Source organism: Myotis myotis, unplaced genomic scaffold (genome assembly GCF_014108235.1).
Source record: "Myotis myotis isolate mMyoMyo1 unplaced genomic scaffold, mMyoMyo1.p scaffold_m19_p_14, whole genome shotgun sequence".
Classification (NCBI taxonomy): Eukaryota; Metazoa; Chordata; class Mammalia; order Chiroptera; family Vespertilionidae; genus Myotis; species Myotis myotis.
In genome coordinates, this window is record NW_023416318.1 from 14,144,522 (window position 1) to 14,157,822 (window position 13,301).

The 13,301-nt window shown below is 38.1% G+C and overlaps 1 protein-coding gene across 5 annotated transcripts in view; it reads left to right on the forward strand.

The window, feature by feature from the left end:
- Window positions 1-5,274, forward strand: part of GFPT1 (glutamine--fructose-6-phosphate transaminase 1) — a 61,304-nt gene extending 56,030 nt beyond the window's left edge. For 4 of the 5 annotated variants that reach the window (XM_036334280.1, XM_036334281.1, XM_036334283.1 and 1 more), the window contains 4 exons: window positions 338-465; window positions 1,278-1,445; window positions 2,444-2,605; window positions 4,054-5,274. In XM_036334280.1, coding sequence (XP_036190173.1) covers window positions 338-465; window positions 1,278-1,445; window positions 2,444-2,605; window positions 4,054-4,098 — 503 coding nt within the window. In that variant the 3' untranslated portion in view covers window positions 4,099-5,274. The remainder of the gene's footprint in view (window positions 1-337; window positions 466-1,277; window positions 1,446-2,443; window positions 2,606-4,053) is intronic. The other variant, XM_036334282.1, reaches the window with a different exon arrangement.
- The last annotated feature ends 8,027 nt before the right edge of the window (window positions 5,275-13,301 follow it).

A 13,301-nucleotide genomic window follows, 5' to 3' on the forward strand; every position in this document is an offset into this window, starting at 1 on the left:
TTTTTCATAGATGTTGCTAATGTTACTTCTTTTTTTATTTTTTATTTTATTGTTTAAGGTATTACAAATAGTAGTACATATGTCTCCTTTTTTTCCCCCATTGACCTCCCCCGGGCCCGGGCCTCCCCTACCCCCTGACACTTGCCTTCACCACCCCCTCACCCCCCCAATGTCTTGCATCTGTTGGTTGTGCTTATATGCATGCATACAAGTCCCTCGGTTGATCTCTTACCCCCCAACCCTCCCCTACCTTCCCACTGTAGTTTGATAGTCTGTTCAATGCTTCTTTGCCTCTGTCTATTTTTGTTCAACAGTTTATAATGTTACTTCTTAACAGATTTGATTAAGGAAGTACTGAGTATAGATGATGAAATTCAGAAACTGGCAACAGAACTTTATCATCAGAAGTCGGTCTTGATAATGGGGCGTGGCTATCATTATGCTACTTGTCTTGAAGGGGCACTAGTAAGTCTTCTCACTTATAATTTCAGCCTGTTGACTTATGGACCTTGTACATAGTCATACTTTTAGTTTGAATGAAATAGGTGAAACTTTTACAAGTGCTTTTGTTTTTATGCATTCTGGTTTGTTTGCCCTGAGAAGGTGTAACAATTTATACTTAGTGAAAATAAAGAAGAGTACATTTTAGCATGATAGCTTGGGTTTAGCAAGTAGCTTTGGTTAATTTATTGTCCAGATACGACTGAAATAAAGATTAAGTTCTCTAAGTGTGGGATTTAATTCAGGTCAAACATTAACCAAGTAGAACAGTTACATGAGTATGTTCATGTGAATCTAAAATGTTGAAAAAGCCCTGGTTAGAATGTCAGCCCACACACCGAAGGGTCTTGGGTTCGATTCTTTGTCAAGGGAACATACTGGGTTGGGGATTTGCTTCCCACCCCTGGTTGAGGCATGTGTGGGAGGCAATCAGTCGATGTGTGTCTCTCTCACATCGATGTTTCTCTCTCTCTTCCCCCACCCCCTTTCACTCTCTCTGAAAAGCAATGGAAAAAATATACTCAGGTGAGGATTAACAAAAAAAGTTTAAATTAAATTAAATCTTGAAAAAGTCCTTGTAGGTCTTAAAGCTTCTAGTCACTGTAGATATTATAGAAACAATGATCTGTTAGCCTGTTGGCTATATTTATAGATCGGTGGTCCTTTAATACTTTTGGATAAAAAGCGACTCCAGATATCTAATATTTGTGTAATGCTTAATTAAGAATGGGTTTTTGAAAAAGAGACTGAAGACTAATCTAGTTCTTTTCTATTAGAAAATCAAAGAAATCACTTACATGCACTCTGAAGGCATCCTTGCTGGTGAATTGAAGCATGGTCCTCTGGCTTTGGTGGATAAGTTAATGCCTGTCATCATGATCATTATGAGAGATCATACTTATGCCAAGTGTCAGAATGCTCTTCAGCAGGTGGTTGCTAGGCAGGTAAGTCAGGGGCTGCTGTGAGGACACCTTGGGGAATCTAAGAGATGGGCCATTAAAGCTTAATTGAATTTTATGACATTTAAAGTGATAGACCAGGGCCCAATAGATAGCTTACAAAACATGTTGAGGTTTACATGTGAGGAATTAGATTCTCAGAGTTTTGACAGGACCCAGCTCATAGATCTTACAATAGGCAGAATTGAGACCAAAACCAAAGTCTGGCTCTCCAAATCCTGTCCTCTTTAATTAGCTTATGCTGCTCCCTTTTAGTTTAATACGTATTCTTACATGTGAATTTCAGGAGGAACTAGATTTTATATTAAAACTACTGGTGATGTGCTTAACTGAGTTTTCCTCTGATCATTTGGCTTTATTTATAAAGATACTTTTATAATATATAATATATAACATATAATCAAAAGATACTAATCTCTTCTCACAGTGTAGTTGTTATGAACTTGGGTTTTGAAGGCAGGCAGACCTGGATTCAAGAACAGATGGTCTCTGGCTTATGGTGGTTTGACTTAGGATTTTTGGCCTTTACAATGGTATGGAAGTAATATGCATAATAAATTACGTGAGATATTCAATACTCTGTTATAAGATAGCCTTTGTGTTAGATGATTTTTCTCAACTGTAGTTAATATGTGTTCTGAGCATGTTAAAGGTAGGCTAGGTTGATCTAGGATGTTTGGTAGGTTAGGTGTATTAAATACATTTTTGGCTTATATTTTCAACTTATGATGGGTTTATAAGTAGAGGAGCATCTGTATTGAGCTTGGTGTTTCTTAGTTGTGTGAGCTTAAATAAATTACTCCCACCAAGCTTTAATTTCCTTGACTATGAGATCAATCTGACTTACCATATAGGATTGTGAGTTTAAATAAGTCTGTGTTAGTGAGGCCACATGTGAATTATTGAATGTAAAATTTGCACATTCACTTGCTACAGCTCTTTCTTTGTTTACTTGTGATTGTGTATGTGGCTTTCTTTCCCAGGGACGCCCAGTGGTGATTTGTGATAAGGAAGATACCGAGACCATTAAGAACACAAAAAGAACAATCAAGGTTCCCCACTCAGTGGACTGCTTGCAAGGCATTCTCAGTGTGATCCCCTTACAGTTGCTGGCATTCCACCTTGCTGTGCTGAGAGGCTATGATGTAAGTGATGGAGCACTGTAGAAATTTAGGGCTGGCTTTTTACCTGAGTACATTCTAATAGTTTTCCTTCTAAATATTTAGCAATAGCATTTGACAAATCCACTACACACACACACACACACACACACACACACACACACACACAATATATATATATATACTAGAGGCCCAGTGCACAAAAATTTATGCACTGGGTGGTGGTGGCGGGGGGGGGGGGTTCCCCCTCAACCTGGCCTGCCCCCTCTCACAGTCCTGGAGTCCTCAGGAGATGTCCTACTCCCACTCCCCGCTGGGCGGGAGGCAACTGGGACGATCAGGGCAAGGCGCCACCCCCATCACTCTGCTGCTGCTGCCACTGCCAGCCGCCGCAGCTCACAGCTGCCGGAGCCCCAGCCCTCACTGCCACTGAGCTGCTCCAGCTTTGTGGGAGGACATCTGGAAGACGTCTGGTCTAATTAGCATATTACCCTTTTATTAGTATAGATATAACATCTATACATATAAAAGGCTAAGTGACCAGCCCACCGACTGGCCAGCTGGTAGCTATGACACACACTGACCACCAGGGGGCAGATGCTCAACGCAGGAGCTGCTGAGTGACAGCAACTTTGCAGAGTGCCCTCTCACACCCTGGGACCCCTCGGGGGATATCGGACGGCCAGTCTTGGCCCGATCCCTGCAGGCCAGGCCGAGAGGCCCCACCTGCCAGAGGGACCCCACTCACTCCGCAGATGCCCTCTGAGCCCCGGTGCTGCCCCAGGTGCGCCAGCCAGGGAGGGACTGTGGGAGGTTGGCTCCAGGGTATGTCCAGCCCGTCTCACCCAGTCCTGCTCCTGCCAGCCACCTTCTAATTAATTTCCTTTCAATGTGCATGAATCTGTGCACCGGGCCTCTACTATATATATATAATATCTATCTGTCACCTGTTACATTTACTTGGCCCAATTTGTAGGTTACATCATAACATTTTCTTACCATAGAACTTAAAAGGAATCTTGGAGATTATAGCCACCATCAGAGATTACCCTTTTAGGGAATCTCTGCCTGTTTTTATTCTGTTTCCTAATTCTTTGTTTAGGACTATCTCACAGGTTTCAGGACTTTTACAATTCTTTGTCCCCCAGTCATTGTGACAACCAAAACATCCTGCCCTTACACTTTTGCTGTCACCTCGGAGGCCTGCCACCTCTGGAGGCCATCACTGGACTCTTCCTGTGCAGAACTGGCTTCTTTAGGATTCTTTTTCCTAACTGATTTCAAGACTTTTAAAGAGACATTATGTGACTATATTTTCTAATCTGATTCTTTGTAGTCTATAGTAAAGATGGTTAATGAATAAGTTTTCTGTTTTTACAAAAATAACTTGCTTATAGAACACAACCACCCCCCAATCTGTATAATCTCTTTAATCTTGTCCCCCATCTCCCCCTTTTTTTTTTTTTTGGCAGGTTGATTTCCCCCGGAATCTTGCCAAATCTGTAACAGTAGAATGAGGAGCATCTGAAACTAGGCGATTAAGCAACACAAGACACCTTTTGTATTTAAAATCTTGATTTAAAATATCACTCCTTTAAGCCTTTTTTTTTTTTTTTTTTTTAGTAAATCCTTATTTATATATCAGTTATAATTCCACTAAATTTGTGCTTTTTGGGAAATTACCTCATATTTTTCCAGTAATTTGTGGGGAAGTTTGAAAAGTGAAATCATTATCAGAAACAGTTAGCTTTCATTTTCTTTTTTTTAATCATCACTTGAGGATCTTTTATCCATTGATTTTTAGAGAGAGAGTGGAAGGGAGGGAGAGAAGGAGGGAGAAGGAGAGAGAGGATGGAAGAGAGAGAGGGAGAAACATCAATGTGAGACAGACACAAATCGATGGGTTGTTTCCCATACATGTCCCGACCAGGGTGGGGATCAGCCTGTAACCCAGGTACGTGCCCTTAACCGGGAGTCAAACCTCAGACCCTTTGGTCCTTGGGCTGACATTCTAACCACTGAGCCAGACTGGCCAGGGCTAGCTTTCATTTTCTTTAAAAGATGCTGAGTGTTGGATTTCTGGACTCTGCTTCAATCTGAGAGGATTGTGTATTTTAAAAGTAATTGGCATTTGTTTTACCATGCTTTTATTCATTCAGACCAATGAAAGAGTAGTGCATTTATTAGAAGATCTAAAGCCAGTGGCAATGTATTTGGACATTTGATTACAGTTTTGCTAAGTTATATATAAAGACAAGATGCTATGATTTATTTTGAAATTTGTTAGTGTACTTAAAAACAAACTTTTCTTGGTGGGATTTCTACCTAAGTTAAGTTAATCTTAGTCTCTCAAATTTATTGTTTGTTATCTATAGGTCAGGGTAGTTTAGGAAGCTAAATAGTATCGTAGTGCATTGGTTTTCTCCAGCCCTTAACAGAAAATATTTGTATAATTTCATAGCACAAACTAAATTTGAGCTGCTTTGGACAGCTAACAGTATAATTTTAAATTTGAAGATGGAATATATATTTATTGGATTTCCGACTCTGTTTTTTCATCTCTTAAAAATGGTTTTTATTTTCTTGTATCTGTAGTTTTTTAATCACAGCTGAATGACATATTTTATCTTGTTCTTTGAAGTCACCACACAGAGTTGTCATCAAATGTCTCAAATTAAATCAGTATTGATATATTCAGAATTCGCTTCAACTTTGTCCCAAAGAATTTCCTGCAATTAATTTAAAATCCCTTCACTACTTTCTATAAAACTAGTACCTTCCTGCGAGTCTGGAAACTCTTTGCAATAGTTTGGAAGATTTGCAAGTCTATTGACTAATCATTTGACTCTATATGGTGGGCTATATTTAGAAAAAACTATGTGCTTTACACTGAAATTAATGAAGGATTGCGTCAAATTCAGTACAAGCAAAACTTGGGAATATTGCGGGTTTGGTTCCTGACCACAGTAATAAAGCCAGGATTGCAGTAGACGAGTCATAATCCTTCTGCTGGTTGAGGGTCTGGCCTTCAGTTTGTAAAAAAAACATAACATCTGTGAAGCACAATAAAGTGAAGCACAAAAAAGTGAGGTATGCCTGTATTATTTCCTAGGTATTTTTGTCTCTGTATTTTTTGTGATCTACCCCTTCAATTTATTTAGGAATGAAGAAGATATAAATAAATTGATGTTGAGGTGACTTTAGCTGCTTAGTGCCAGAAATGGAACTTAACAATTTAGATTAAAATATTTAGAGTAGACTATGAGTTTGATACTGAAAAAGTTGTAATTTCTTCACGGAACTTTTTTGGCCACATCTTGGGGATTTTATAGCAAAGGATATTTATGTTTTGGTTAAGTCCTCTTTCAAAAGTTTTCACTTTAAAATTGTGAAGGTAAGAGATTTAGCAAATTATGTAAGCCCAGTCTATTCCTTTCTCTGTTTTTGAACTTCTTGATGAGATGGAGATTTTCTGACAGCCATTGCTGCAAGAGAAGCATAGAATTCTGCTTGTGTATCACAGAAAGGGCATGTGCCCTGACTGGGAATCGAACCTGGGACCTCTTGGTAATGCTCAACCACTGAGCAACACCAGCCAGGCCATAAGCCCTTTTCAGGCCTGGGGTTGTGTAGCATTTAACACAGGACCCAGGAAATGATAGTTACTTCAGAGTCAGCTTTTTGATCTTCTTTAATCACTTATGCCATAGAAATAAATGAGAAGAGAGAAATAATATTAACTGATTTTAGTTTGTTATAACTATGTCAACAGCCTGTTATGGGCAAGTCACTATGCTAGGAACTGAAAGGTGCATCTTGTTTAAAGCAAAGCCCATTTGTCTCCAGGTAGGCTCATCACAAGTGAAGACTGGGGTCATTGAAAGGGTAAGAGAGTACCCTTAATGTTAAGTGCTATGAGTGGATTTCACTTAAATCATGATCCAAGTTTTGGGCTATATCATGCTCAGAAGAGATGAAGTGCATTTTGTAGAGTAAGCTGTTACCACAGGCTATGTGTAGATCCTTGTATCTGTGGTTCACTAAGGAACAGCACTCATTAAATGCAAAGGTGAAAAACAAGCATCAGTACTACTAAAAGGGAACTGACACAGGGTAATGTGCAGATGGGGCTGTTGGGCAAGGGAGCTAATACAGATTTTCTTTCTTTAGTTTTTTAGAAAATTGCTTCTGAGATGGTATTGTCTTATCCTTTTGAACACATACAGGCCCCTTGGATGGAAGGAAAGGAGCCTTTTTCTTGGTTCCTTGGTGATGTTCCTTTGATTCTTCTGTTAACTCTTCAAGGGAGGAAAATCAGCTGAAAGTTTGCTTTAACAAACATTTTAAGAAATCCTTTGGGGTCAGTTTTTTCTCTTTTTTTTTTTTTAATTAGAATATGCTATAACAATAAAAGGGAAACACTAATGTTAATTATGGTATGATACAACCTAAGTGATTTTTCTGAAAAAGTACAATGTCATTGAAAAGTGTTTATTTCAAAAGAATTCATAGTTCCCTTTGAATTTGTGAAGGCCAAAGAAATTGAAGGAAATGGTTAGTAAAGAAAGATATTGTAGTCTTATATCCACACATTTTGTAGATTTTTCTATACCAGGATATTAGATAGACTGTTTTACCCATAGAAGCATATTTCAGGGTGGGGGTGGCTGGGTGGAGGTCAATGGGGAAAAAGGGAGACATGTAATACTATATGTAAAACTTTAAACAATAAAAAAGCATATTTCAGCCGAAACCGGTTTGGCTCAGTGGATAGAGCGTCGGCCTGTGGACTGGAGGGTCCCGGGTTCGATTCCGGTCAGGGGCATGTACCTGGGTTGTGGGCACATCCCCAGTGGGAGATGTGCAGGAGGCAGCTGATCGATGTTTCTCTCTCATCGATGTTTCTAGCTTTCTATCTTTCTCCCTTCCTCTCTGTGAAAAATAATAAAATATATTTAAAAAATAAAAAATAAAAAAGCATATTTCAGATTGCTTAGTTTTTAGTGTTAGAATCGAATTTGGAAGTTATAACCCTTAAATCATTTTTCTCCCACAATATTTAAATATTGTTAATATATCAGTATTTCCTTGGCTTTATTAATTTAACCACATCTTCAGAACTGTGACATGGTAACCAATAGGACTGATAATATTAGATTTGAGCCAATAATATCCAGGCTTAAAATAAAATCCTAAATAGCAAGATGGTAAAGTTATAACATTAACTTGTAGGTCTATAATAGGCTGATATAAGTGTTAGGGAATATACCATAAATAATGGCTAGTGAGAACATTTTAGGAAATTCTTGAATTACCTTTCTTACCATACTAGTTTTCAGAGTGAATATAGAAATGATCCTGTTAGCTTTTTAAATGTTATGTGATTGAATTTTTTTTTTGTCTAAAACTTTTTGTATTTGTTTATATTGTTTGTGAGCTGGAAATTTTAGAATCATCCTTGCTGGTTTAGTTTCTGTTCTTTAAAATGAATGTTTAGTTAACTGAGCCAATTGGTCATTTCTTCCTCATGCCTTGTAAGTCCAGTCATTTTAATCCTGAACTGTGAATAAATTACTAAAACTTTCTGAGAATTGCATTTTGAAGCAATTTGCTAATATTTGAAATGCATACATATTTGTAATTGTGTCAAAGATTGTATTGTACTAAGAATGTAGCCAATGTTTACTTGAATTGTTAGTAAACATTTCTGATGTTAAAAGTTTATTCGTTATTGTTGCTTTTAGAAAGAAGACATGATTGCATTTAATATAATCAAAAGTGACATGTCTCTGCTCCAACTTCACAGGTGTTTTAGAAAGGCTCTACTCTTCTGATGTCATACTGCATGCATGTACTTTCTCAAGTCTTAAAAATTTTTTTTAATAATGTGTTGCTTCTAGCAAATTGCCAGGGTACCAGTGATCAGTAACTTTAAGGTAATTGCTAGTTGCAAACGAAGGATATTTAAAATGGGTGAGTAGCAAGACAGCATGCCCAGTTGACTCTTGAACAGCATGGGTTTGGGCTGAATTGCAGATTTTTTTCAATAGACTATAAATGTATTTTCTCTTCCTTATGATCATAACATTTTCTTTTCTCTAGATTCCTTTATTATAAGATAGTATAATACATAAAACATACAAAGTTTGTGTTAATCAACTTTATGTTACTAGTAAAACTTCTGGTCAACAGTAATTATTGCGTTTTTTGGGAATCAGAAGTTACATGTGGCTTTTTGACTGGGGTGGAGGGAATTAGCACTCCTTCCCCCCATGTTGTTCAAGGGTCAATTGTACTCCAGATTTAAAGTTTCTGTAGATCTGGCAATTTGTTAATCATAGAACAAAGATTCCTTTTACAGGATCCTGTTATAAACAGCAAGCCATAATTTCTGTCTTTAAGTGCTCACAGCACTTGCTGTGTTTTGCAGAATACCGGTATACGAGGGTGGTTTGAATGAATAGATGTGCTGTTTTGCCTGCCCAGAGAATTGAGCCCAGTCTCTTGTCTCTCTCACTCTGTATTGCTCTGTAGCAAAACATAGAGCTGCCACCCAGCAGGGATCATTTTTTCCACAGGACACATTTTTGACATAAAATTCAGCTTTACTCCTAAGTGAGTAATTGTCTTTAAATCCTCCTCAATTGGCTGTCAGTAAACTGCATGCTTATTAAAGGCCAAGAAACAATTTCCCTGAGTTAAGAGGCCACTTTTCATTGGAGTGGGATTTAGGGAAAAACAAATTCTTTCATTTTTTTGGATGAGGGAACGAAGTTCTTATTGAGTTTCATTAATCCAAAGGTAAATAGTTCTCCCTCACTTTCAAAAATGATGTAGGAGCTTTAGTAGCTTAACAAGCATCCCAGAGCTACAAACTAATCTTATAGTAATATCAGAGGAGATGCCAGGTGATAGGTCATTTAACTAGACTCATTCCCTGGAAATATATATGTAACGAGATAAATTCATTTTTATCTTTTTGGTTAGCATGTATACAAGAGATTATTTTAAGATTGAAAAAACATTTGTGAACTTCATATTAACATGATTCATTGACTCAAGTTCCAAGGGTCACTAGTTTTCTCATAGAGGATGCTGTTACGTAGCCATATTTTCCTTTTTATATTTCAGGAGGTTTTTAAATGTGTGGGTGTGTAATTGAAAACTGTGGAATCAAGAATGGAGCTTATATGCCCTAACTGATTTGGCTCAGTGGATAGAGTGTTGGCCTGCGGACTGAAAGGTCCCAGGTTCAATTCCGGTGAAGGGCATGTACCTTGGTTGCGGGCACATCCCCAGTGGGGGGTATGCAGGAGGCAGCTGATTGATGTTTCTCTCTCATGGATGTTTCTAACTCTCTATTCCTCTCTCTTCCTCTCTGTAAAAAATCAGTAAAATATTTAACAAAAAAAAGAATGGAGCTTATAAACAGTGGAGAAATGCTCTGTGGATAGGATTATAGTTATTTTGTTCCCATTCATTTATTAGTCTGCCTGTCTATATGTTTATATAAAATTAAAAAGACTTTACACCTGTTAGGATGAAGGCAATTGCATGTTTTCATATGTTTTTTATTTCTGCAATATAATGAATGATTTAGAAGCATCCAACAATTCAAACTCCAGTGCCACCAAATAAGGTATATCATGGAACTCACAGACATTGCACATCCTGGGCATCTTTAGGGGTTAATTTTTGTCTCTGTCACTCAGGTTTGTATGTTTTGAAATGGAGATAAATATGCTGAGGGCTTAGAATGAACATTGCCAGAATTTTCCAAAGTGTATAAGTAAATACTCATTCAGAATTCTAGATTTGTTATACCTAAAGGGCCAATGATCCCGTGTTTCTTTTTTTTTAATTATTCTTTTAATATATTTTATTGATTTTTTACAGAGAGGAAGGGAGAGGGATAGATAGTTAGAAACATCGATGAGAGAGAAACATTGATTAGCTGCCTCCTGCACGCCCCCTATTGGGAATGTGCCCTCAGCCAAGGTACATGCCCTTGACCGGAATCGAACCTGGGACCCTTGAGTCCGCAGGCCGACGCTCTATCCACTGAGCCAAACCGGTTAGGGCGATCCCTTGTTTCTTAACTAATACATTCTCTTTGTTTATTTTGTTAATCCTCACTCGAGGATATGTTTTCCATTGTTTTTTAGAGTGGAAGGGAGGGAGGGGGAGAAATATCAATGTGAGAGTTACATATTGATTGATTGCGTCTGGCGGGTGCCCTGATCTGGGACAGGGGATTGAGCCTGCAACTGAGGTCCGGGCCCTTGACCAGAATCAAACCCAAGACTCTTCAGTCAGAGGGCCGACGCTCTAACCACTGAGAAAAACCAGCTAAGGCTTAACTAATACATTCTTAATTTGTGAAATCCAAAGTCTTATGTCAATTAATTTTATATTGTATACAACATCCAGGCTGCAAAGGTCTAGATGTATCTGAATCACTACAGATTGATTCTGTCAATGGCCCTTCTCCTCATTAGGAAAAGCCAGTGTGGTATCAGTCATGGAAGTTTCACTATGGCAAGTTAAATGTGAGAGGCACTCATTAGGAAGCTTTGTCTCCCCCCCATCCCCGCCAATGGGATGGAAAATACCTGAGACAATAAAGGATTTTAGTTTGGGGGCAGGCAAAATTGCATTAAATTTGTGTCTTTCTGTTAGATTTGAATGTCTAGCTAGTTTGATTCATGGGGCTTGTGGGTGTTTTTTTTTAAACCCTCTTTGTATTTAGACGTGTTTTGAAATGTTAAGCATATTTGCTTTGAATTTTATCTCTTTTTAAAAATATATATATTTTATTGATTTTTTTACAGAGAGGGAGAGGTATAGAGAGTTAGAAACATCAATGAGAGAGAAACATCGATCAGCTGCCTCCTGCACATTCCCCACTGGGGATGTGCCCGCAACCAAGGTACATGCCCTTGACCGGAACTGAACCTGTGACCTTGAGTCCGCAAGCTGACGCTCTATCCACTGAGCCAAACTGGTTAGGGCTTGAATTTCATCTCTTAATTTTATATTTATCCTTGGAATAAAATGTAAACGGATTGTTGAATTTACTTTTACTGCTGCTATGTAGAAACCTAGGAACTGTCAGAAGTCTTTGTAGGATTTCTCTCTTATGTTCTTGGTTATAAACTTGGACCCATGTGTAGTTACTAAAGTTTAAAGCATTTCCTTGTTTGAAAGAAAATTAATTTTGAAACTTCTTCATATATGTAGTCTTTTTTTTATGCGTTAAGTGAAGTGGAAAAATACTCTGGCCTCTGAATGCAGAATAGACTTTACTGACATATTAGAAACTTAGGTGCTTTGAGTTGTTTTCTCAGTAGAGTCGATGTGTATGAGTTTGTTTGTAAATTCCTGGTTCTTCCTGTGACGTACACAGGAATGAAGGACCACAACTGTTGCCCGGAACAGAGAGAAGCTAGCTGACTTACGGAATCATTGGTCTCATCAACTTGATCTTCCCAAAGTGTGATCTTCTTAAGTTGATGGTTCTCAAATTTTGTTGTTGTTGTTGTTGTTATTTTTGGCTCAGTATGTTGAAACTAAGTATGGGCAGCACTGGGCATGTTGACAATCACCCTGTCAGAAGGTAAGGCTGATTTTTTAAATGTTATTATTTTTTAAATTAAAGGATCTGTCATGATTTGGCTTGTGCCCAAATAGGATGCTTCAAAACTTGGATCAATGTTTAAATGGATAAGCCTGTCACACAATTGAGTAGCCAACTCTTGCTTTTCCATTCTCACCTTGGGCAGTTCAGGTACACAGATCATACTCTGCTTAAACAACATACATACTTCTCAGTGCCTAAGCACAATGACTTTGCCATAGTAGCAGCTTAATAAAATACTTGCCGACCTAAGTTATATTCTAAATAGCTTTTTTTCCTTATTTTTTTTCTTTCAGTTTCCTTTACTTGCTGGCATTTTTGGTGGAAAAGGATTTAATATGGGGAATTGGGCTGACACAGCTACTAGAAGGCTGGGGAATTGCAGGCCCGAGGAGCCAAGTAAAAAGTGCAGATTCTTAGGGCAATGGCAGAGGCTGTGATTCAGCGGGTGGAGTTGGAGCCCAGTAATTTGCATTTTTAGTAAAGATGATCTGGATATGGATGGTGGAGGCCCACACTTTGAGAAAAATCTTTAGATATCGTAGCTTCATGGGGTTCATTGTACAACCTCATGCAAGAATGTGTGTGAGCCCTGGCTCTGTCTCCCTGATGGGGAGAACGTTCATTCCAATTTTCAGTAATCATTTACCTGTATATTTATGGGTTGACCAACTGAAGTCTATTGTTCAGATCATTGTATGGGAGGTGACACCCTGTGCTCCTATAGACCCAAATCTGAGTAAAATAAGAGCAGAAGTACCTTGTATAGTATTGTATTGTGACTTAACAATAACAAATATGTATTTGGCTTTGTCCAGTTTCTGGCACAGAGTTCCTCAAACCCTTGGAATTGTCTAAGTGATGAGCACCATAAAGGTGGTTTTTATATTAATGAGACAACTTTTGGAAAGTCCATAGGTCACTGAAGAATGGGTAAATTAGAAATGGTGAATGAGAAGTAGGTAAATGAGACAGGTATTATTTATTCTCTATTAAGAACTTAAAAAACTTAAAAAAAATAAAACTGTAGTAAGCCAAGTTTTTTAAAAAAAGAGAAAGAAAAATTTAAGTTTGACCAAACTT